Below are 23,126 nucleotides of genomic sequence, written 5' to 3' on the forward strand. Positions count from 1 at the left end.
TTTGAGCCAGTTCTGTGTCCAAATGGCTAGTTCTCCCTGTATTCCATGAGATCTAACCTTGCTAATCAGTCTCCCATGGGGAACCTTGTCGAACGCCTTACTGAAGTCCATATAGATCATATCTACTGCTCTGCCCTCATCAATCCTCTTTGTTACTTCCTCAAAAAACTCAATCAAGTTTGTGAGACATGATTTCCCACACACAAAACCATGTTGACTATCTCTAGTATAAATTAGTAAAATTAAAAAAAGATTCAGCATTACAGTCCTGAGGTTCTAAAGCAGGCAGTCCATGTTGGGCTTCACCTTGAGCCCTGGAGTGCATGCTGGACTTCATCTCAGAGAATCTGCACTGGGTTTCAACTCGAGCCCAGGAGGCCACACAGGACATCATGTCGAGCCCATGCGTCTACACTGGGCTTCATCTCAAGCCCAGGAGTCCACATTTCTGCTCTGGGTTCCTCTAGACTAGTCTGCACTGGGCTTCCTCAAAGCTGGAGTCCATCGAATTCATGCCAGGCCTCCACGAGGCTAGGAGTCAATCGAATCTGTGTGAGGAACGAAGGTAAGTAGAGAGAAAAAAAGGAAGAAAAGGAAAATAAACATATAACGAAGAAAAGAAAAAAAAAGAGATGGAGCGGACAGGCTCTGGCTCAGGAACTCTATTGTGTTATCATCTTGAGTTGGAATTTAAGATGGGAAATCTGCCTTGTGATTAAAATGGCAGAGCAAACCATTTATTTCAAGGAGTGTGTATACATTTCAGCAATGTCCACACTTCATGAAAAAAATGAGAAAAAGTATTGGTGCTCTCTCAACTAAAATGTGCATTTAATTGGTTATTTAATTTTGATTTATTGTGATAAATATTGATAAATTTAGCAAAATATCTTGCCATAATTTCATCTTTACCCCAGTCAGAGACCCCTACGTCTATCAACATAATAAATAAGTAGTTTTAATTTGTGGAAATGGATATTCTACAGGCATTCAGTTCCATTCTGTGTATAAAGAGGGAGGGGGTTGCATTAGTGGTAATGCCTCTAAACTAGTAATCTAGAAATAATGTTCAGGGACATGGGTTTGAATCTTGCCATAATAGAACAATAAATTTGAATTCAATAAAAGTATGGAATAAACAGCTAGCCTACTGGCAACCATGTAACCACTGTTAATTGTTGTTAAAAACCCATTTGCTCCATGAATACTGTTCAGGAAAGAAAATCTGCCATTCTTACCTGATCTGGCCTAAGCGTGACTGCAAACCTACAGCAACCTGAATGACTCTTAATTGCTCTCTGGACAATTAAGGATGGATAGTAGCCAGTGACACCTGTATTCCATGTACAAATTACAACATACTGTTTTTTTTCCAATATAATTAGATTCTGTTTAATTGTGCTTAACAGAATTTCAAGAACCTTATGCAGTTGTTGTGCTACTTGAAAAAGATTTGATTGTTGTCGATCTGACGCAAAGCAAGTAAGTATATTTACACAGACATATTTACATAATTGAGCCCTACTTTTATATTTGCAAACAGTGTTGTGTTATCATTTGGAGTCATGTCCCTTTAAGAGCTCAACGTACAAATGAGCCAATTATCCAGATGTTTTCACATAAGAATAAGCTCTGTGCTCTGCGTCACTCACAGTATAGGCTAAGTCTGCAGATCAAACTAGGTATATATTAGTTTAGCTGTAAATAAACCCACCAAGTGACTGCAATTCATGAACTTCATTTGTGTTACATTTAGATTACACAAAAAAATTGTTATGCGGTGCACAGCTTAGATATAGCAAAATAAAACAAAGAATAAATCAGCCTTACAACTAGAAGTCCAAAGGGAACAGGGGCAAAAAGAATGTAACAGCAATCCAGAAGATCCCACGGTACAAAAAAAAGGAAATAAGTTTTTTTTCAAACTAAGTATCTCCAACTTGGACAGTTTCATGCAGGTGCCAGCGAAATCAAATCCACCTTATCTAAAAACTATTTTGTATTTAAATGACTGTCCAGTCAGCCCGTGTCAAACCAAAAGAAAGTGTGCCAAAATTCAAAGAAAGGAAAAGTGGCCTGCATTAAGGGATAGTGTGGAGACGTCAAAATACACATGGAAACAAGTTTCAAACCAAAAAAAAGGAAATATAAGTTTCGTGCTGAAAGCACCAAGGGAGTGGTGCACAAAGTTCAATATAAAATTAAATATAAATTGAAAAGACAAAAGAACAGCAGAAGAATGGTGACAAAATTCCCCACAATGAACCAGAAAGCCTTGGTTCTTCTATCTGAGTTCAAACTTGTTAATCAAAGGATCCAGCAATGCTCCATAACGTGAGTTAAACAGAGTCAATATCTCAGGCATATCTGAAGAGAATCAGAATGAACTTGCAAAGGTATGAAAATACTAGAAGATCAGATGAATGTGGGAGACAGTTTTAAAATTCATCACCTAGAGTTAATATCCTCCAGACAAAAGCCACAGAAATCAATAAATCTATTTATCAGTAGATCCTGTAAAAAGGGACAACGAATGCAACTTCTTCAAAGGCTGTGTGCTATTAGAGTGGATAGTGGAATTGATGATTGCCTCAACATTTATTGAAGTGTTCCAAAAAAATGTCTCTTGGGGAAAAGTAGAAAGATTATATTATTAATTCATTGTTAGTAGAATGTCAGAAAATGAACAACAACACTTGCAATCAGTAGGTGCAGCAAACCATAAAGACACTGTAGTCAGGACACAAAAAGCAAGCAGGCTTTTTAGCAAGTGTAGTACAAAAAGACACAGAGCCCACCTATGCATCAAACTGTTTTCAAAGATGCAGCCAGAAGCTTACAACAAAGGTGCAACCAAATAGAAGACATACACAACATAATGATAATAGCAGCAAGGAATATGTCAGAGACCTGTGTAAACATAAGCCAATACACAAAGTTTACAGCAAGGCAGGCTCAAGTGAAGACCCAAAGTAATTTCTTCATCCAGAGAGTGGTGAGCCTGGGAAATTTGCTTTCATAGGAAAAGTCAAGGCCAAAACATCGTTTAATTTCAATAAGGAGTTGGGTTTGTATTTGGAGCTAAAGGGATCAAAGGATATGGGGAAAAGAGGAAACAGACTATTGAATTGGATGATCAACCATGACTATGATGAATGGCGGAGCATGCTGAAAAGGCCAGATCGCCTACTCCTGCTCCTATCTTCTATGTTTCTATGTTAAAATATTTTGCAAGCAGAGGATGAACTTGCTTTCTACATTGTAAATATGACATATTAGATGAAGTCAACCACAATCAACGTCATTTACCCAAAGAAACCTATCAAACACACTCTCAAAACCAAGACTGACAGAAATATCCTACCAATCTGAACTCTGAAGGGCATATGCCAGGATCATTAGAATTCAATGGTACACCTGACAACCACTAAATTAGCTGCATACAATGTATCACAATCCCTTATATCGGTTTACTATGGAAATTCAGCGTGATAGCCACAAATATTTTGTCTAATAGTTGCTAAAAGACCTCTAGTAGAGTACCAGGTTGTAATACTCCTAACATTGTGACTATCTATGAGGTCACCAAGGTATTCATCTCACAGAAGATTCCAAGGAAACTGACATTTACTCAGTCCAAGATTTACAACAATTGTATCCAAACATGTTTGATGCCATAAGAAGTTTCAAAAGTGATGCGTATTGCACCCAAAGAAGTTGGATGATGTGGAGCGCAATAGCATAATCCGCAATGTGGATCATTACACAGACTAATTCAGTTACATGTATCCTAAAGAAGGATGGTGCAATCAATTATGTCTAGATCTGAGATATCTAAACTTCTCCTAGAGAGTTGCCTACACAAGATTCCAAAACTAGAGGGACTGAATCCAAAATTCACAGGAGTCAAATTCTTCTCCAAACCAGATGCCAAACATCAATTTTGGTTGGTACACGTCGCTAAGAAAGCTTCAGAACACTATTTGGAAAATATGGGTTCCAGCAACTATCTTTTAGTTGATCTGTTAGTCAAGATCTGTTCTGGCAACATACCAACATACCGGATTTACAGAAAATATGCTTGTATGCGTATGCATTTCTGATGATATTGCAATGTTAACAAAACTGAAAAAAGGGCGTGATTAGAATCTCCTTTCACTGCTAGTAGTAGCTCAATGCAAAATGTTAATTTTCAACAACCAGAAGTGCAGGTTAATGTAAATTAAATCAATTTTTTGACTATATATTCAGGTTCCAGATGCTGTCCCATAAAGTGAAAGATGTAAGTCAAATTCCTAGCCCACTAAACAAAGAAGATCTACAGAAAGGATTTGGATTCTTCAACTTCTTTGCACCATGTACACCAAATTTATCCAACAAAGCATTAACATTGACAAAGCTCCTAAAGAAAGACATATTTGAGTGGCATAGGGATCATCAACATACGTTGCGTCTCTCAAACAAGCACTGACAGCAGCGAACTACATCCTGCAGTATAACTACCAAGGGAGAGAATAATCCTGGAAGTCAACACATCACAGAAAGGGCTAGGACTCTGCTTCTTGCGAGATGGCAAACCAATTGCATTTGGATCCAAAGGTCATCATACATGCTATCCGATCATTCCAATATAGATCATGAAACATTTGCTGTATTATTCAGTACCATAAGATTCCATACATATCTGTTTGGAAACTAATTATTAATGATTGGAAATGATTTGCTGCAAACCAATGATAAGTGCACTACCTCGACTACAATGACTTCAGGTAAAAGTACAGGGATATATTTTTTGACATCTGCTTCAAAACTGTTTCCAAAACGGTCACTTTTGATACACTGATCAGATTACCATAACTGAAACTACTTATCTAAATTCTCCAAGATGGAGAATACATTTCTTGACAAACAAGAGAGGATGAAGTTGATGCATGATGTGAATCAGCTACACACATTACAAATGCTCAGAGTCACACACATCACAATGGGAGCATGGTTATGTGCAAAGATATCTGAAGTGTGCAGCAAGCCAAGGCTTAATGAAATTGTAACAGCTAATGAAGTAAAACCGAGGAGCAGTGAGTCAGCTGAAGAAAGTATGCAATTCGTCAGTCATGCATAGCAAATGAGAAATAATCCCAGAATAACAATCAACATATCAATGGCACATCTGCAGACCAAGAACAGCAAAGCATGAAATCCAAACTTGCCGAAGATTACTCCATAACAAGATCCTGAGCAGTTGTCAAAACATGGAAACAATGTAAAGATTCTTAGGCTTATGTACTTGTCAATGTTATAATCCCTATTTCTGTTAACTAACATTGTTAGTACCCAATGATCATGGCTTTCAGCTGCCTTTGGGATGAAAAGGGATGTTGTGTTCTCATAGTTGGAGTGATATCCCTTTCAGCACTCAACATGCAAATAAGCCGAGTACCAGATGTTGTTTCATGACCACATGATCTCTGTGTTGCAGCACTCAAGGCACAAGCTATGTTTGGAGATTACACTACTGTATTAGTTTCGCTGTAAACATACTCATCAGACATCTTGAAATAAATGTTACATTTAGATAATTCATGGATGTTATTACAATACTTAAAGTGTTTAATAATTTTTACATGGAAAATCTGCTGCATTTTGGAAGAAGAAACAGGATAAGGGAATATTTAATAAATAGCAGGACACTAGGTAGCTCAGAGGAACAGAAATACTTTGGGGTAATTATTTACAAATCCCTGAATAGGATAGTTAAGAAGAAATATGAGACACTTGCTTTCATCAGTCATGGCACAGAGTATAAAAGTAAGGAGATAATGTTGGAATTGTACAAAGTGTTGGTTAGGCCAGAGCTGGAGTATTATGTGCAGTTCTCACCTCACTACAGGAAGGATGTGATAGTACTAGAGAGGGTACAGAGGAGGTTCACCAGGATGTTGCCTGGTTGGAGCAATTAAGCTATAAGGAGAGACTAGATAGGCCTGGATTGTTTTCTTTAGAACAGAGAAAGTTGAGTGGTGAGGGCTAGTTATGACTGAGGTGTACAAGATAATGAGGGGTATGGACAGGGTAAGTAGGAAGCAGCTGTTCCCCTTGGTTTAGGGGTCAATCACGAGAGGGCATAATTTTAGGGTAAGGGGCAGGAGATTCAGAGGGGATTTCAGAAAAAAAACATTTTCACTCAGGGTGGTGGAAGTGTGGAATGCACTACCTGGGAAGGTAATGGAGGCAAGAAAACTTAAACCTTTAAAAAATATTTGCATGAGCACATGAAATATTATAACATTCTAGGATATGGGACAAGTGCAGGAAATTGGGATGAGAGTGCCTTTAGTGGTAGCTGTTTTAGGCACAGATTTGATGGGCTGAAGGACCTTTTCTGTGCTGTATAATTCTGAGTTTAAAGGCTTCCTCATTTTTTCAGTAGGACTGTATTTGTGACAAATAAGGGCAAGATTGCAGTTTGGAAGTAGCACTACATATTCTCTTACTCTTTCAGGTTTGAACTGGCCATAAATGAGCAAATACTAATCAAGACTGAATTACAGCTTTACAAAACTTACTAATAATGAATGATCAAACTCTCTTACTTAAATACTCTGGCTGAGAGTTAAAAAGATCAAAATATTTGCAATGCAACTATATAAACAAAAGATAACAAGATAAATAGAGCAGCTTAAGATTGTACTACTAATTAAAGAGAAGTTCACCAGTGAAATGGCCATTGACGAAAGTTAGATGTTATGACACTAATTGAGACCAATAGCCTTTGAAAAGAAATTTCGGTTAAATGTCAAAATAATGACACAATGACATTTTAAGTTATAAGACAACTACTGTAACAACAAATTAAAAGCATTGCCCACTAAACACCATCCTTGCAAGCAGCTTATACTTTAAACCACAGAACAGAACTGCTATTTCTTGTTATTTTTAGCCTATCTGAAAAAACACACTTTGCGGGATACTTTACACTGTCCTTTACATTCAATTTTCCCAAAATTAATCCAAAATGATTTTTAGCTCTTGAAAGTTCATTCCTGTTATTTTCTCACGCTGGTAACTTGCAATCTTAGAACTGTTGTCCACAGGGGTTTTTTTTGACCCAGACACTCTCCCTCTAACTCAAGCTAGGTGACTCTTTCATCCTTGTTATAACTCCCCATGAATTTTGTTTAAGCATGAGCTTCCACCTGAATTCCTGCACAGCAACCCATGGAAACCTTTTTAGTCTTTAAATGATGCCTTTCACCTGGTTCCAGACACACTAGAAACACGGTATGTGACATTCAGTGATATTCTAGGTAAGTTTATAACCTGAATTTTACAGTGACTTCCTCTACTTCTCCATGGCAATCTGAATCACAAGGCCTTGTATCTAAGTAGAAAAGCTGATTAGTTGTCCTTAAAAGTCCAGCATTCCATTATCTTGGAACTAAATTGACAGCTGTGACCAGTGAAACAGTTTGGATCCCTTTTAATCATGAACAGTCAAATCACCCAAGCTTCCTGTGAAGTAGATTTTAGAACAATTTATTTCATTTTACCTTAAATTTTAAGAGGTAGTGTGTTGTATCAATATTATAAACCTAATATGTGTTATAGTGTTTGTTAGAGAATTGTTACAATTATGTTTGACAAACATTTGTATTACCAACTATTAGATTTCAAAGTTTGGAAAAAAAACTGTTTTCAAATTTCTGAGGCATTTTTTTCCTTTCTTTTTTGGTAGAGTCCAATTCTAAAGAAGAGTCATACCAGACTCAAAATGTTAACTCTGTTTCTCTCTCCACAGATGCTGCCAGACCTGCTGAGTTTCTCCAGTATTCTCTGTGTTTGTTTCAGATTGCCAGCATCCACAGAATTTGTTTTATCTTTTAAAACCCATTCATTTTAAAGATCTTTACAATAATCCAAATGTCCTTTAAAAATATCCGATATTCATTTGGGAATTTCTGAAAACTGGCATGTATCCTTAATGTAAAACCTTCAAATGATTTCTAAGGGATTTGCATCATTTCCACTGAATTAAAGGATACATTTCTTTCAGCAGAAACTTCCTATGATCACTGATATGCTCTGGAAATGCACATCCAGCTCAAAAGGGGCAGAATATGTGTTTGCATAATTATGTCTATATGCAGGCAATATACAGAGGAGTTTCTTTTTCAAAGAAACTCTGCTTCAATTTCATTATAAATCAGCCACTTTGTGTGCTGTAACTTGCAGTGATACTTGGGGCTGAATTAAATTAGCGCTGAAAATGTGTTGCTGGAAAAGCGCAGCAGGTCAGGCAGCATCCAAGGAACAGGAGAATCGACGTTTCGGGCATAAGCCCTTCTTCAGGAATCACCACTGAATTAAGTTACCACTGCAGTGGTGCTTTCTACATCCTATTGGTAATCAGTTAAGATGCCATCCAAGTGGATAGGGTTGTTAAGAAAGCATATGGTATTTTGGCTTTCATTAACAGGGAGTTCGAGTTTAAGAGCCATGAGGTTTTGCTGCAGCTCTACAAGTCCCTGATGAGACCACACTTGGAATATTGTGTCCAGCTCTGGTTGCTCTACTATAGGAAAGATTCTGAGGCTTTGGAGAGAGTGCATAGAAGGTATACCAGGATGCTGCCTGGACTGAAGGGCTTGCCTTATGAAGAAAGGTTGAATAAGCTTGGACTTTTCTCTCTGGAGAGAAGGAAGAAGAGAGGAGACCTGATCGAGGTGTACAAAATAATGAGAGGAATAGATAGAATCAATAGCCAGAGACTTTTCCCCAGGGCAGGATTGACTGGTGCAAGAAGTCATAGTTTGAAGATATTAGGAGGAAGGTATAAAGGAGACGTCAGAGATAGGTTCTTTACGCAGAGAGTTGTGAATGCATGGAAAGCGTTGCCAGCTGTGGTGGTGGAAGCAGAGTCATTAGGGACATTTAAGCGACTGCTGGACATGCACATGGATAGCAGTGAGTTGAGGGGTACGTAGGTTAAGTTACTATATTTTACGTTAGAATTAAATCTCGGCACAACATCATGGGCCAAAGTGTCTGTTCTGTGCTGTACTTTTCTATGTTCAATATTCTATGTTATATGTTCTATGCTAGCCCTTTAAGAATGGAAGTCCTAACCTGGAAGGCTGCTGACTAATCATTAAGCCAACAGCTCTTTGACCAGTAAGCTGAAATCAGTCAGAGGGCCACAGTATTTTGGTCCCAGTGATGGTAGTCATTGCTAGGACGGCAATAGACCTGGGCCAGTAGAGATTATAGAAGCCCTGGAAGAAGGTGGGTTTGTGGGGTTCACTAAAACCAAAACAGCCAGTCTTGGAAAGGAGTAGGCATCAGTACAGGGGTTTGATTTGTCAATGGGGTGACCCTTCCTGGATGACAGGATGCCTAATCAGATGCTCCAACTATTGCCACTCATCCAGCAGAAGAATAAAGTCCTTAAGTAACAGTGTTCACCTGATTCAATATGGAGGTGGATCAGTGGTGCTGGAAGAGCACAGCAATTCAGGCAGCATCCGAGGACAGGCAAAATCGACGTTTCGGGCAAAAGCCCTTCATCAGGAATAAAGCTTTATTCCTGATGAAGGGCTTTTGCCCGAAACGTCGATTTTGCCTGTCCTCGGATGCTGCCTGAATTGCTGTGCTCTTCCAGCACCACTGATCCAGAATCTGGTTTCCAGCATCTGCAGTCATTGTTTTTACCTCAATATGGAGGTGTACAGGGGAGGACTCAGGGAAGCAATAGCAAATTAATATCACATTTTCTATTAAATTCTGTCCTTAGTTTCTGTCTTATGTTAACCACAATTATGGTTTAATTGTTTGAATATAAAAATTTCTTTACTGTTTAAAATATATTACTATTTTTGGTTTCTCTGGTCAGTTTTCCTATCTTTGAAAATCCATATTCAATGGATCTGCATGAGTCTCCAGTGACTTGCTCTGCGTATTTTGCCGATTGTCCTCCTGATTTGATACCTGCACTTTATTCTGTGGGAGCAAAACAACAAAAAAAACAGGGATATAGCACAAAGGTAAGCTTATATTGGTGCAGTAGGACTATTCTACTGCTGGCAAATGTACCATTGTATTTTATTTGTTAAATGTTTTATTTGTTAAATGTCCTGTTATATTGACCTATTTTGGGGTGAATGCCTGGTACTGCAAAAATAATAATTTCCATTAGGTTTTAGCATGCTAATCAACTATCTTAAGATACACATGCCATAAACTTCAATCTCATAACTTTTTTGTAGTTTCAGTCCCTGTAGGCCAGTGTATGTAATGCTCATTTTGTCAACAGCATGGCTATTTGAATCTCATTAGGATCTGTTAGGACGCCATAATAAATTAAAATGCATGATGAAGATGCCAAAACATGTTCCCTTATGATACGAATAAAATATTTTACGATCTGCTTTTTTTTAAAAACAATTTATTTTCAGCAAAAGAGTGCAATGTGAAATACTACACCATGGATGCATCATTCATTTGTTTAATTTCATAATTTTTCTTCAGCATTTGCTAACCCTTGGGGCAATTTCAGAAACACTTCTATGTAGAAAAGTATCACCTTCCAGAAATGAGCTTATGCATTTATTGATCTGCCATTCCCAAGAATATGTAATCAAAATCATTTTAAGATTTAAGGTTACTTTTCTAATCATGGGAGATTGCAATCTAACATCTGCATCATCCAGTGATTCTTCAAGCTCCAAGTAACCAGCACCATTTTTGCTTTTTGTGTCGACAATGTGACAAAGCTAGTTGCCCATTATCTGGTACCTCAGAATAAAGTTCAAATTTTCTGTAACTATCCAATTAATATTGTTTTGTCAACTTTATTAATTGATTATTACTATTATTGGCAGCCGTCTAAACTTGGTCATGAGGACTTCCGCTTTTAGTTCTGTTCCAAGATTGCTCTGTGACTTTTACTTCATTGTCAAGAGTGTTCGACCTATATTGTCGACTTGCACTTCCTGCACTTTATTCTGTGGGATTATGACTGAGATCTCCTTTTGCACTCCAAGAGAAAGCAGTCATTGATCTAAATTCTCAGGAAAGTACCCCTTGACCGAAAGAAGAATTCAGTGGCATTTAGTGAACACGTGGTCAGGAATGGATATGGGAGTGTTCAAGTGCAGGTCTAATTAAAACAGAACATGTCAGGTGTTACTGTAGCTGCTGTTATGCTGCAGTGCCTCCAGACTTGAACACAATTGAATCAAATTCATCAGAATCATGTGAAAAGATAAAGACAATGTCTCAATTCAATATTGAGATCTACAGGTCCTCCTAGGGGTTCTAAGGAAATAGAAGGTGATCTGCTTCAGGGAAAGTAGCAGGAGGCCACCCAGACCTGCATGGAGGCACAGTAAGCAGAAGGAGTATGTTAGACTGAAGTGCATCCAGTATAGGAAGAAATTTCATCATTTGTCACAGTCTAGCAGATGAGTGCAACTCCCCATGCTGCCACCCAATAGTCCCAGCGCAGTTGTGTGGGTATTCAGCTTCCAGCAAAGCAAAACTTGTGAGGTATTTGGTGACAAGTGCACAGATGCTTGTCACAATTTCCTATGGCATTCGTTCTCAATCTTTCCCAGGCAGCTTCACCTTCGATTAATGCTGAGGATATAATCCCCGTGTTCTTCCTGTTTTTTATGGACTCTATTCCTGATCTCACAAAGCCCTGCCCTTCTGGGGAGGATGTTTCTCTGCTTTTATACAGGACCCAAAATGTGAGAATCATTCCTCCATTTCCAGATTAGATGGAGTCTTGATGTTAAGGGTAGTCACTCTCACCTAACCCCTGGAGTTCAGCTCTTTTCTTTATGTTTGGACCAAGAACATATGGAAAACATTGAATTGATTGGACAAAGCCAGCATCGTCTTATGAAAAGCAAATCATGTTTAACTAAACTACTAGGGTTTTTCTCGGATGTAGTTAATAGAATAAATAAAGGGCAATGAGTAGATTTGGTTTATTGGACTTTTGAAAGCCTTTTGATTAGGTCCTACATAAGAGATTGGTGGCTAAAGTTAAAGCACAGGGAATGGGGTAATATTTTGGCATAGATTGAGAATTTGTTGGCAGAGAAGAAACAGACAGAGGATACTCCAGCTAATCATAATATATATTAATGACCTGCATGAGGGAATCAAATTTTAAAATTCTATGTCTGATTACATTTGATTTATTATTGTCACATGTACTGAGATACAGTGAAAAATAATGTTTTGCGTGTCAACTAAACAACTCATACCTTACATAAGTACTTGATTGTAATAGAACAGAATACAGAATATAGTGTTAAGCTACAGAGAGGATGCAGAGAAAAATGAACTCTAATATATGAAGATCCATTCATAAGTCTGACAATAACGGGGAAGAAGCTATTCTTAAATCTGTTCACTGTCAACTCAAAACTAGGCAGAATTGTGATGTGTTAGCACTGTTGATTAACTCTTTGCATCACTTTACTGATGATTGAAAATAGATTGTGGCAGCAGTTAACCAGCTTTGATTTGTTCTGGCTTTCTGGACAGTACATACCTACATAATTCTGGTAGATACCAGTTTTGTAGCTGTGCTGGAACAACTAGCATAGTTGTGTGTAGAGCACAAATCTTTAATACTATTTCTGGTATGTTTTAAGGGCCCATTGCATTTGTAGTAACCAATGACTTCAGCTGTTTCTTGATATCACATGAAATGAACCAAATTGGCTATTGACCAGAATCTTTCAGGGGGAGGCTGATTTGGAAGACCCACTCAGCACTTTTAGTGGAAGTGTTTGCAAATGTTACAGCCTTGACTTCTGCACTGATCCACTGGGCTCCCTTGTCATTCATAATGAAAATATCTGGAGAGCTTCTTCCTCCTGCTAGTTGCTTAATTGTCCAGCGTAGTTCATGGCTGTTTGTGGCAGGATTCCAGAGCTTAGATTCGATCAATGTATTGAGGGGTTGCATTGCTCTGTCATATCCTAGTTTTCATACAGGACCCAAAAGGTGAGAATCATTTCCCCGTTGATTAGCCTAGGACACCACTCTGAGCAACCCCTGCAATGATGTCAGTCTTGCAGCTGTGATGACTGACCCCAGCATTACAGCCATCATTTTTTGTACTAGATATGACTTCAACCACAGAGAGTTTACCCGATTCCCATTGACTATAGTTTTGCAATGGTTCCTTGATGCCACACTGGGTTGTATTAAATATGGCCTCCTGTCTTTTTACTGCGAATATGTTTCATATGAAAAGGTACCTTTGACGAAGAGCATTCCGAATTTCTTGGGACTGTCTCAATGACAGTTGCTCTCTCCAATTTTCAAAATGTCCGCATTTTTATATCCCCAATATCAAATCATCTCAATGGTTCAATATTGGCAAAACAATAAATTCAAACTCGACTGGGTTTTAGTATCCTCGTCATAACTTAAACTGATTGGTTAAATTTGAATTGTTATCAAAACAGCAACCAACTCAGGAACCAATTTCACAGCCAAATGTTACATATTTCCAATTTTCCAGTACACTCTGGAACTGCCATCTAATCATATCACAAACGCATGTAAGCTCTCAGTTCAAAACAGCAATCACTTTCTCTTCAAGGTACAGTATACACCTTCAACTTTATAACATTATGCTTAACTGTCTTAGTTAGCTATGGATGATGCACCACTTCAGTAAAATCTTTCTTTCTCCCTGGAATGTATGTTTGCTGAGTATTCTGAAATATCCCCTTAAATGTCTCTATCGACCCATCCTTTAACCTTGTGACATAAATCATGATTAACAACATTATTATGGAAGGCAGGGCAATGGCTGAAATGAAAAGTGGAATGGCTGATGAGAATGAATATGGGACTCAGGGGCAACTGTGGGAAAATAGGAGCAATGGGCTCAGATCCAAAGCAGCAATCAAGCTTTTGAATTTAAAAGATATAAAGATAAGGTAATTTACATAAACATCAAAGATTACCAGGAAAGACAGAGATGCATCTTAGGATAAGGACATAAGACATGAATCCAAAGAGTAGACCGCAATAATAAGACCATAAGAGTAAGAACAGGAGTAGGCTGTTCAGCCGCATAAGCCTGCTCCGCCATTCAATGGGATCATGGCAGATCTGATATTTTTCACATACACTTTCTTGCAGCTTCCTTTAATCCTTGATTCCCCAACTGATCAAGAATTTTCCTATCTCAGCCTTAAATATACAGAAGGATTCTTCCCTCATAACATCTGTGGCAAGGAGTTCCAAAGACTTACAACTCTCTGAGAGAAGAAAGTTCTCCTTGTCTCAATCTTAAATTGGTGCACCTTAATTCTGAGACTATGCGTTGCAGTTCTAGCCTCTCCTACGAGGGGAAACATCCTCTCAGCATTTACCCTGTCAAGCCCCTTAGGTTGGGGTGACTTAGTGGCTCAGTGGTTAGCACTGCTGCCTCACAGCGCTAGGGACCTGGGTTCGATTCCTGCCTCAGGCGACTGTCTGTGTGGAGTATGGGTTTCCTCCAGGTGCTCTGGTTTCCTCCCACAGTCCAAAGGTGTGCAGATCAGGTGAACTGGCCATGCTAAATTGCCAATGATATTAGGTACATTAGTCAGGGGTAAATGTAGGGCAATGGGTCTGGGTGGGTAATTCTTCGGAGGGTTGGTATGGACTTGTTGGGTTGAAGGGCCTGTTTCCACACTGTAAGGAATCTAATTTTAAAAAAACCTTTATGTTTCAATGAGATAACCTCTCATTCTTCTAAACCCCACTGAGTAGAGTTTAGCTTATGCTCATAAGGCAATCCCTCCAAATAGGGATCATCCTAGTGAATTTTCTCTGCACTACCTCCAATGCTTTAAACTGCCTTAAATAGAAAGACCAAGCCTGCTCACAGTACTCCAGATGTAATCTCACCAGCACCTTGTCCAGTTGCAGTAAGACTTCCCTACTCTTATACTTCTCCCTTTGGAATAAGGGCCAACATCCCATTAGGCATCCTGATTACTTGCTGTTACCTGCATGCTAGCTTGCTGTGTTTTGAGCACAAGTACTCCAAGTCCCTTTGTATTGCAGTTTTCTGCAGTTTTTCTCCAATTAAATAATGCTATGATCTTTTGTTCTACCTTCTAGAATGAACAACTTTGCATTTTTCCACATTATACTCCATCTTCCAACATTTTACCTATCTTTATCTTCCTGTAAATTATTTGTATCCCTCTCACAACTTGATTTTCCACTTATTTTTGTGTTGTCTGCCAATATGGCTGCAGTACATTCGCTTTGTTTCTCCAAATCATTAGTATATATTATAAATAGTTGTGGCCCCAGCACTAATCCCAGTGGAACTTTATTGGTTTCAAGTTGCCAATCTGATAAAGAACGTCTTATTTTTGCTCGCTATGATTAAAAAAAAAAGAAGAAAGAATTTACAGTTTATACCACACCTTCCACAGTCTCAGTACTTCAAGCATTTTATAACCCTTGAATTATAAGATATTGTTGTAACATAAGTAACAGCCCTTTCAACTTAGTCTCTCTTCCTTCTCAGTTACCCCTTTATCGTCCTTCAAGTGTTTACCCTGAAGCATTCGACCCACCTTTTAACACTTTTTATAATCAACCTGTTCAGAGATGTTATTATGGTGTATAATAACACTAGAGCAACTAGAAGTACAAGGTGCTGGTGAGATCACATCTGGAATACTGTGAGCAGGCTTGAACCCAGGCCTCCTGGCCCAGAGGCAAGTACACTAACACTGCACCACAAGAGCCTTTCCTCCCACTATTTATTCAAAACCCTTGATCTCATCAGGAAAATGATTGAGAACCAGAGAACATCTATTTAAAGGAAAATTGACAAAAGAACCAAAAGCAACAGGAGGAAAAATGTTTTACACACCAAGTAGTTAAAATTTGGAAACCATCTCCGAAAAGGATGGTGGAGGCAGGCTCAGTTGTGGCTTCAGAAGAAGATTGGAGAAGCACCTGAAGGGGAAAGAAGTGACAAGCTTATTGGAATAAAGCCAGGAAGTTGGACTAACTAAATTACTCTTCCAGAGAGCAGGCAAAGGCTTGATGAGCTGAAATTGTATGTTGTAACCTCTCTATAGGTCTATGATTTTTTTCAAAATCTCTTTTATTCAATGCTTCATTTACTTACAAACTGTCTTCCATCTAAGCATTTGATACGTTTTAATGGAATTCTAAAATGCATTTGAAAGTCATGCACTTTAAAAAAGTTAGAGAATTATAAATGTTTCTCATATTCCCCTGTAATTGGCGATAGACTCTTAAATTCCTTCAGTTCTTTTATAAATTCCTTTACTGACTTGTACGTGCATTCTAAGTCCTTGAGATAGTCTAAGTAGATCAATAATTTTGTTTTATCTTTAATTGCAAATATAGTGCATTTGCAAACACCTGGAGCATGCACACTAGAAGCTATATTTCCCATAAATATAATTAAACAAAGTGACAAGTATCTAATAATGCAATGAAACAAATCAAAGCAGATATCAGTTAAGAAAATAAAGTTTTAAACAAATTAGAAGTTTTATTTTAATTTTTTTAGTTAAATTTTTTTAATCAGCTTAATATTGCACATAATTATGCATGGACAGATAGAAAAAAATTACCGGTGAGCACACGCGGTCAGCAATCATCATTGGAGCATCTCCTATTTGCAGAACTTTTTTAGCTTTTACTTCTTAAAGTACTATTGAACAATATAAAATATGGAGTGTTTACTCATCGGTCTATGTTGAGAACACTTCTTTTTGTTACTCCAGATGAGAAATGGTTAAGAAACAGAGAACACTAATTTAAATGAAAATTGATAAAAGAACCAGAGAGCAAGAGGAAAGAGGTTTTGAACACCAAGTAGTTATAACTTGGAATCCATTGCATAAAAGGATGGCGGAGGCAGGCTTAATTGTGGCTTCAGAAAGAAAATGGAGAAGCATGTGAAGGGGGTCTTTCTAACATGGTTTCTGAAAAGCATTATTTGTTTTTGAAAGAACCAAGACACAACATAGTTGACAGAATTTGATTCGCCTTACTCAGTTTACATTTATGGGGAAGCAATGGCCTAGCGGTATTATCACTGGACTACTTATCCAGTGACCCTGTTGATGTTCTGAAATTTGACATCAATAAATATGTGGAATTAAGAGTCTAAAGATGTTTATGTATCCATTGTCAATTGTCAGAAAAACCCATCTGGTTCACTAATGGCTTTAAGGAAACTGCCACCTTTACCTGGACTGGCTGACATATGATTCCAGACTCTCAACAATGTGGTTGATTCTTAACTGCCCTCTCGGCAATTAGGGATGGGTAATAAATGCTGTAAGAGATGCCCTCATCGTGTGAATTAATTTTTAAAAATTAAGCCAGCATGGGCATTGCTTGTAACCTATAAAAAAGAATTGCTGATCTGGAAAGTCAGAAATCGACTTTAAACAATATTTATGTTTACAATAAGAGGCTACTTAAAGGAGAGTTGGTAAAAATTATGCCAAGTTCAGGGAAATAGATTCAGACTATTAAAGTTAATGATTCAGCTTTGGTTCGATGTGAAAGTTACCTTAAACAGTTTATGAAATAATGTCTGGTGTTAAAACTGAAAATCTTCCTTTACAACCAGTCTAAGATTTCATACTTCTGTATTTTGCTAGGAATGGCCGATTGCTGGTGGCACATGGAATTTGGGTGCACAAACGTACCCTGAAATCATCATAACTGGGTAAGGACACCATAAACAGTGTGTGAATCAATAGTTTGATATTGATAATTGTTTTATTTTACTGGTGCAAATGCACAGAAGTTGAAAAAACATCTTTCAGAATAAATGTTAAACTATGTTTAGAATTTCAATTGAATACTGTTCCTCTTTTGCATGGTTCATTTGGAAATTATTTGGTGCATATTGTAAAAAACTGCACAGTAAAATTTTCCTGAGTGATTTTACATTTATATTACAGAATGCTTATTATAATTTGTGAGCCAATATTTTGTGAAATGCTTTAATGTAACCTCTAAAATAATATTTCCTGAAAAGAAAGGATGATGCAAAACTGGTGTTGCATGTAGAAGCTAACAAACATATGATTGTGAATTGGATTTTGCAAAAGCTGAACAGCATAGTTACAACTTTTAAAATACATTTAGGTAAACGCAGGAAGGGTTTAGAGGGATATGGACCCAGGAGCAGCCAGGTGGGACTAGTTTAGTTTGGGATTATGTTTGGCATAGCCCAGCTGGACTGAAGCATCTGTTTCTATGTTATATGACTCTATATCATGTGTGTTGACCGAGATCTGAAAATTTGCTTTACATGAAGTGGGCCAATAGCTATATGACACAATTATAGCAAGACTTTCACATTCATTTGAATGCCAGGGTCATTCACATCATGTGATAAGTCTCCGATATCTTGCTGGATGTAAAAACAATAGTCTTGAGCTTCCTCATTGAGTTTAGCACTTCGACCATAGTTACCCCATCATTAGGCTAAAAGGTTCAAGGAAATGTTCAGTGTTTTGACTTACGTTTTCATTTAAGCTAAGTGCTTTTTCAAAGCCATTCAGTCACTTTCATAACTGCACATTTGATGAGTACAGAAGTCACTTATGTTCATATCAATCGAACATTTGGAAGATATCATCACTGTAGACAAGTACAAGTGAAAGTTTGGATAATAAAAGAGAAAACTAACTTTACTGATTACAGGCTTCCTTTGCATTTTAACCCCTTTTGTTACATTTTCTCATTACTGAAACCTGCACTTAATTTTACTTTATCCTTTTCGCCAAGAGTTGGACTTTGGGACCAAACCAGAGTAACCCTAATGCATCTAGGATACTTGGTTGCATTTGCATGCACAGAATATGACTAATGTAAACAAATGCACCACAAATGTGCGATGAAGCTGCTCCTTTAACAAGGTTATACTGTCCTTTGTTTTTGTTCTGAGATGTCGTAAAAGACGCAGACTTCGAAAAGTCTGGAGGTGAAGGATTTTAGGGCCAATTTGATAATAGCCAACAGAGACTGCCTCAGGCAGAAGGCTTTCAGGTTTAAAAAAAACACTTCTACAATGAAAGGAGAGTGACCAATTGTCCCAGCGCAGTTTTACTCTGGTTTGGTTTGGTTTTTAGCAGTAGTGTGGAAACAGCTGCTAGAACCAAAGAAGTAGGTGGAGGCTGGTACACTCTCTCTGTGACTTCTATCCTGTAAGAACCTGTGTTTGATTTTACCTTTGATGCCAAGCGGTGTTTATAGCATTTGTTGCAAGTATTTGGAACAGCATCATTAAGTTGGGATGATCTGTTGGATTTTCGAATAGAATAAGTTATTCGGTATTCTGTTCTCTTTTGTTTGTGTTTCATTCAGTAATCTTGTAAATAAATTCTGTTTTGTTTAAATCACCAGCTGATTCTCTCTTGGAATATCCACTTTACACCTGCTTAAAACAACTAGCAGAATTAGGGTGTGGGTTACCTTCTTGAAACATTTTGAGGGATCTGGCTTGGTCTATAACAGATGTGAGCTATGTTCACATTGAGAAAGGGTTCCTGGCCATTGTCCTTGCTTATGAACATTTAGGGACAAAGTGCTCATTGAGCTTGAGCACAAGCCACTTCAAAGCATTTTCTCAAATCACTGCTGTCTGCATCAAAACACCTTTAAAAAATGTTTCTCCGCTTGCATACTGGACGTGATATACAAGCAAGGGAAGCAAATGTACATTGCAGACTTGCTATCAACAGCAACACTTCAACAAATGAGGTAGAGAATACTATGATTGAGTGTGAAGCATTCCAGATAAAATGTAAATTATAAATTCCCACTGCATATTCTAGAATTGTACTCCTTGAATAGAGAAGATTAAAGAAGATCTAATTTAGGATTCAAGGTAATTAATTTTTTTAGGCCAATTAAGTAAATCACTTCCTCTGGCAGACGATTCTAGAACAATGAGTGTATCTGGAGGGTGGTGCATATGTGGAATGAACTGTCAGAGGAAGTGGTGGAGACAAGTACAATTTCAGCATTTAAAAGACACTTAGACAGGTACATGAATGGGAAAGGTTTAGAGGGATATGGTCCCAAACACAGGCAAATGGGACTAGTTTAGTTTGGGAAACCTGGTCGGCATGGACAAGTTGGATCAAAGGGTCTGTTTCGTGCTGTGTTACGCTATGATTCTATAACTTCTTCAGACAATGGGAAGTGGAAAACTGGAAAACCTGTGCCCGACAATCTGTTATATCTAAGTCAATTGAATATGTGAAAACTGAGATTGATAGATAAACCTTAGTGGCCAACCTAAATGAGTATGCCACTTCAGTTACAGACTTCATTTGTAAGTATGTAGAAGACTGCATGCTGAAGAAGTTAATCCACATGTTCCCCAACTGGAAGCCATGGATGAACTGGGAGATCTACTCCCTGTTGAAGTCCAGATCTGAGGCGTTCGAGTCGGGAAACCTTGACCTATACAGAAAATCCAAGTGCGAACTTCACAAGGCCATCAGAGACACCAATCGCCCATTCCAGACTAATTTTGAGATCCAGACTAACTAATGGACACCTGTCGTTTGTGGCAAGGCTTACAAAATATAATGAGCTACAAAGGGAAGTTGAACCAAATCACATGCTCCAATACATCCCTATCCAATGAGCTCAATGCATTCTACGCTCACTTTGAACAGAAGGTCAGTGTAACAATATCCCCTGTCCCAACAGCCTCAGATGTACATGTACGCACAGTCAGTGCTACAGACGTTAGATCGGCCTTCTAGAGAGTGAACCCATGAAAGCGAGTGGCCCAGATGGAGTTCCATGCCATGCACTCAGATCCTGTGCAGACCAGCTGGTGGGAGTATTTGCTGACATCTTTAAACTCTGCTGACTATGATCTGAAGTATGTACCGACTTCAAGAAGACACTGTCATCCCAGTGCCAAAGTAAACTCATGCAGCATGCCTCAATGACTGTGCCCGGTAGCTTCAACCTCATAATTGTGAAGTATTTCGATAAGTTAGTCATGGCTCACATCAACTCCAGCCTACCCAATTGCCTTGATCCTTTGCAATTTGTCTACTGACACAACAGACCCATAGTAGATGCCATCTCCCTGTCCCTACACTCGCTCCTGGAACATCTGAATACCAAGGATATCATGTCAGGCTCCTTGCTATTGACTGCAGCTTCTTCTTCAACATCATAATTCCAAGCAACTCATTTCCATACTCCGAGAGCTAGGCCTCGGCTCCCTACTCTGTAACTGGATCCTTGATTTCCTGACCCATAGACTGCAATAAGTAAGAATAGGCAACAATACCTCCTGCATGATAATCCTCAGCACTGGTGCCTTGCAAGGCTGCTCTCAGCTCCCTACTGTACTCCTTATACATTCACGACTGTGTGGCCAAATTCTGCCCCAACTCCATTTAATTGTTTGCTCAAGATACATCACTGTTGTAGGTCACATCTCAAACAATGACTAGTCAGAGTATAGGGAAGAGATTGAGTGCTTAGCAGCTTAGTGTAAAATCAACAATCTCTCTAGCAAAATGAAGGAGCTGGTCATTGACTTCAAAAAGCAGCATGAAGGCACATGCTGTCTGCCTCAATGGTGCTGAGATGAAAATGGTTGAGAGTATCAAGTCCCTGGAAATGTTGATCACCAATAATCTGTCCGAGTCCACTCATAGAACAAAGTACAAAGAAAATTTACAGCCCAGAAACAGGCCCTTTGGCCCTCCAAGCCTGAGCCGATCCAAATCTACTGTCTAAACCTGTCGCCCAATTCCTAAGCATCTGCATCCCTCTGCTCCCCACCGACTCATGCATCTGTCCAGACGCATCTTAAATGAATCTACCGTGCCTGCCTCTATCACCTCTGTTGGCAATGCTTTCCAGACACCTACCACCCTCTGTGTAAAGTACTTGCCACATGTATCCCTCTTAAACTTTTCACCTCTCACCTTGAAAGCGTGACCTCTCGTTACTGAATTCTTCACCCTGGGGAAAGCTTATTTCTATCAACCCTATCTATACCCTTCATGATTTTGAAAACCTCAATCAGGTCCCCCCTCAATCTCCTTTTTTCAATGAAAACAAACCTAACCTATTCAACCTCTCTTCATAGCTAGTACCTTCCATACCAGACAACATCCTCGTAAACCTTCTCTGCACCCTCTCCAAAGTGTCCATATCCTTTTGGTAATGTGGCAACCAGAACTGTACATGGTATTCTAAATGCGGCCGAACCAATGTCTTGTACAATTTTAACATGACCTGCCCTTATACTCAGTACTCCGTCCGATGAAGGCAAGCATACCATATGCCTTCTTGACCACTCTATCCACCTGAGCAGCAACCTTCAGGGTACAATGGACCAGCACTCTCAGATCTCTCTGCTCATCAACTTCTCCCAAGGCTCTTCCTTTTACAGTATAATTTGCTGTAGAATTAGACTTGCCTAAATGCATCACCTCACATTTGTCTGGATTGAACTCCATCTGCCACTTTTCCGCCCAACTCTCCAGTCTATCTATATTCTCCTGTATTCTTTGACGGTCCCTTATGCTTTCTGCTACTCCACCAATCTTTGTGTCATCTGCAAACTTGCTGATCATACCAACAGTGCCCTCTTCCAGATCATTTATGTATATCACAAACAACAGTGGCTGTAGCACTGATCCCTGTGGAACACCCACTGGACACCTTTCTCCATTTCGAGAAACTCCCTTCAACTACTACTCTCTGTCTCCTGTTGCTCAACCAGTTCTTTATCCACCTAGCTAGAACACCCTGCACACCATGTGACTTCACTTTCTCTTATAGTTTACCATGAGGAACCTTATCAAATGTCTTACTAAAGTCCATGTATATGACATCAACAGCCGTTCCTTCATCTATCAACTTGGTCACTTCCTCAAAGAACACTATTAAGTTGATAAGGCACGATCTCCCCCACACAAAACCATGTTGCCTATCACTAATAAGCCCATTCTTTTCGAAATATAAATAGATTCTATCCCTCAGTATCTTCTCCAGCAACTTTCCCACCACTGACATCAGGCTCATTAGTCTGTAGTTACCCA

The 23,126-nt window shown here is 38.7% G+C and overlaps 1 protein-coding gene across 1 annotated transcript in view; it reads left to right on the top strand.

Moving 5' to 3' along the window:
* stxbp5l (syntaxin binding protein 5L) overlaps positions 1-23,126 on the top strand; it is a 546,595-nt gene that overhangs the window by 318,753 nt on the left and 204,716 nt on the right. The window contains exons 11-13 of the mRNA XM_043700990.1: positions 1,410-1,482; positions 9,890-10,040; positions 17,688-17,755. Coding sequence (XP_043556925.1) covers positions 1,410-1,482; positions 9,890-10,040; positions 17,688-17,755 — 292 coding nt within the window. The remainder of the gene's footprint in view (positions 1-1,409; positions 1,483-9,889; positions 10,041-17,687; positions 17,756-23,126) is intronic.

This window comes from Chiloscyllium plagiosum, chromosome 12, assembly GCF_004010195.1.
Source record: "Chiloscyllium plagiosum isolate BGI_BamShark_2017 chromosome 12, ASM401019v2, whole genome shotgun sequence".
NCBI lineage: Eukaryota > Metazoa > Chordata > Chondrichthyes > Orectolobiformes > Hemiscylliidae > Chiloscyllium > Chiloscyllium plagiosum.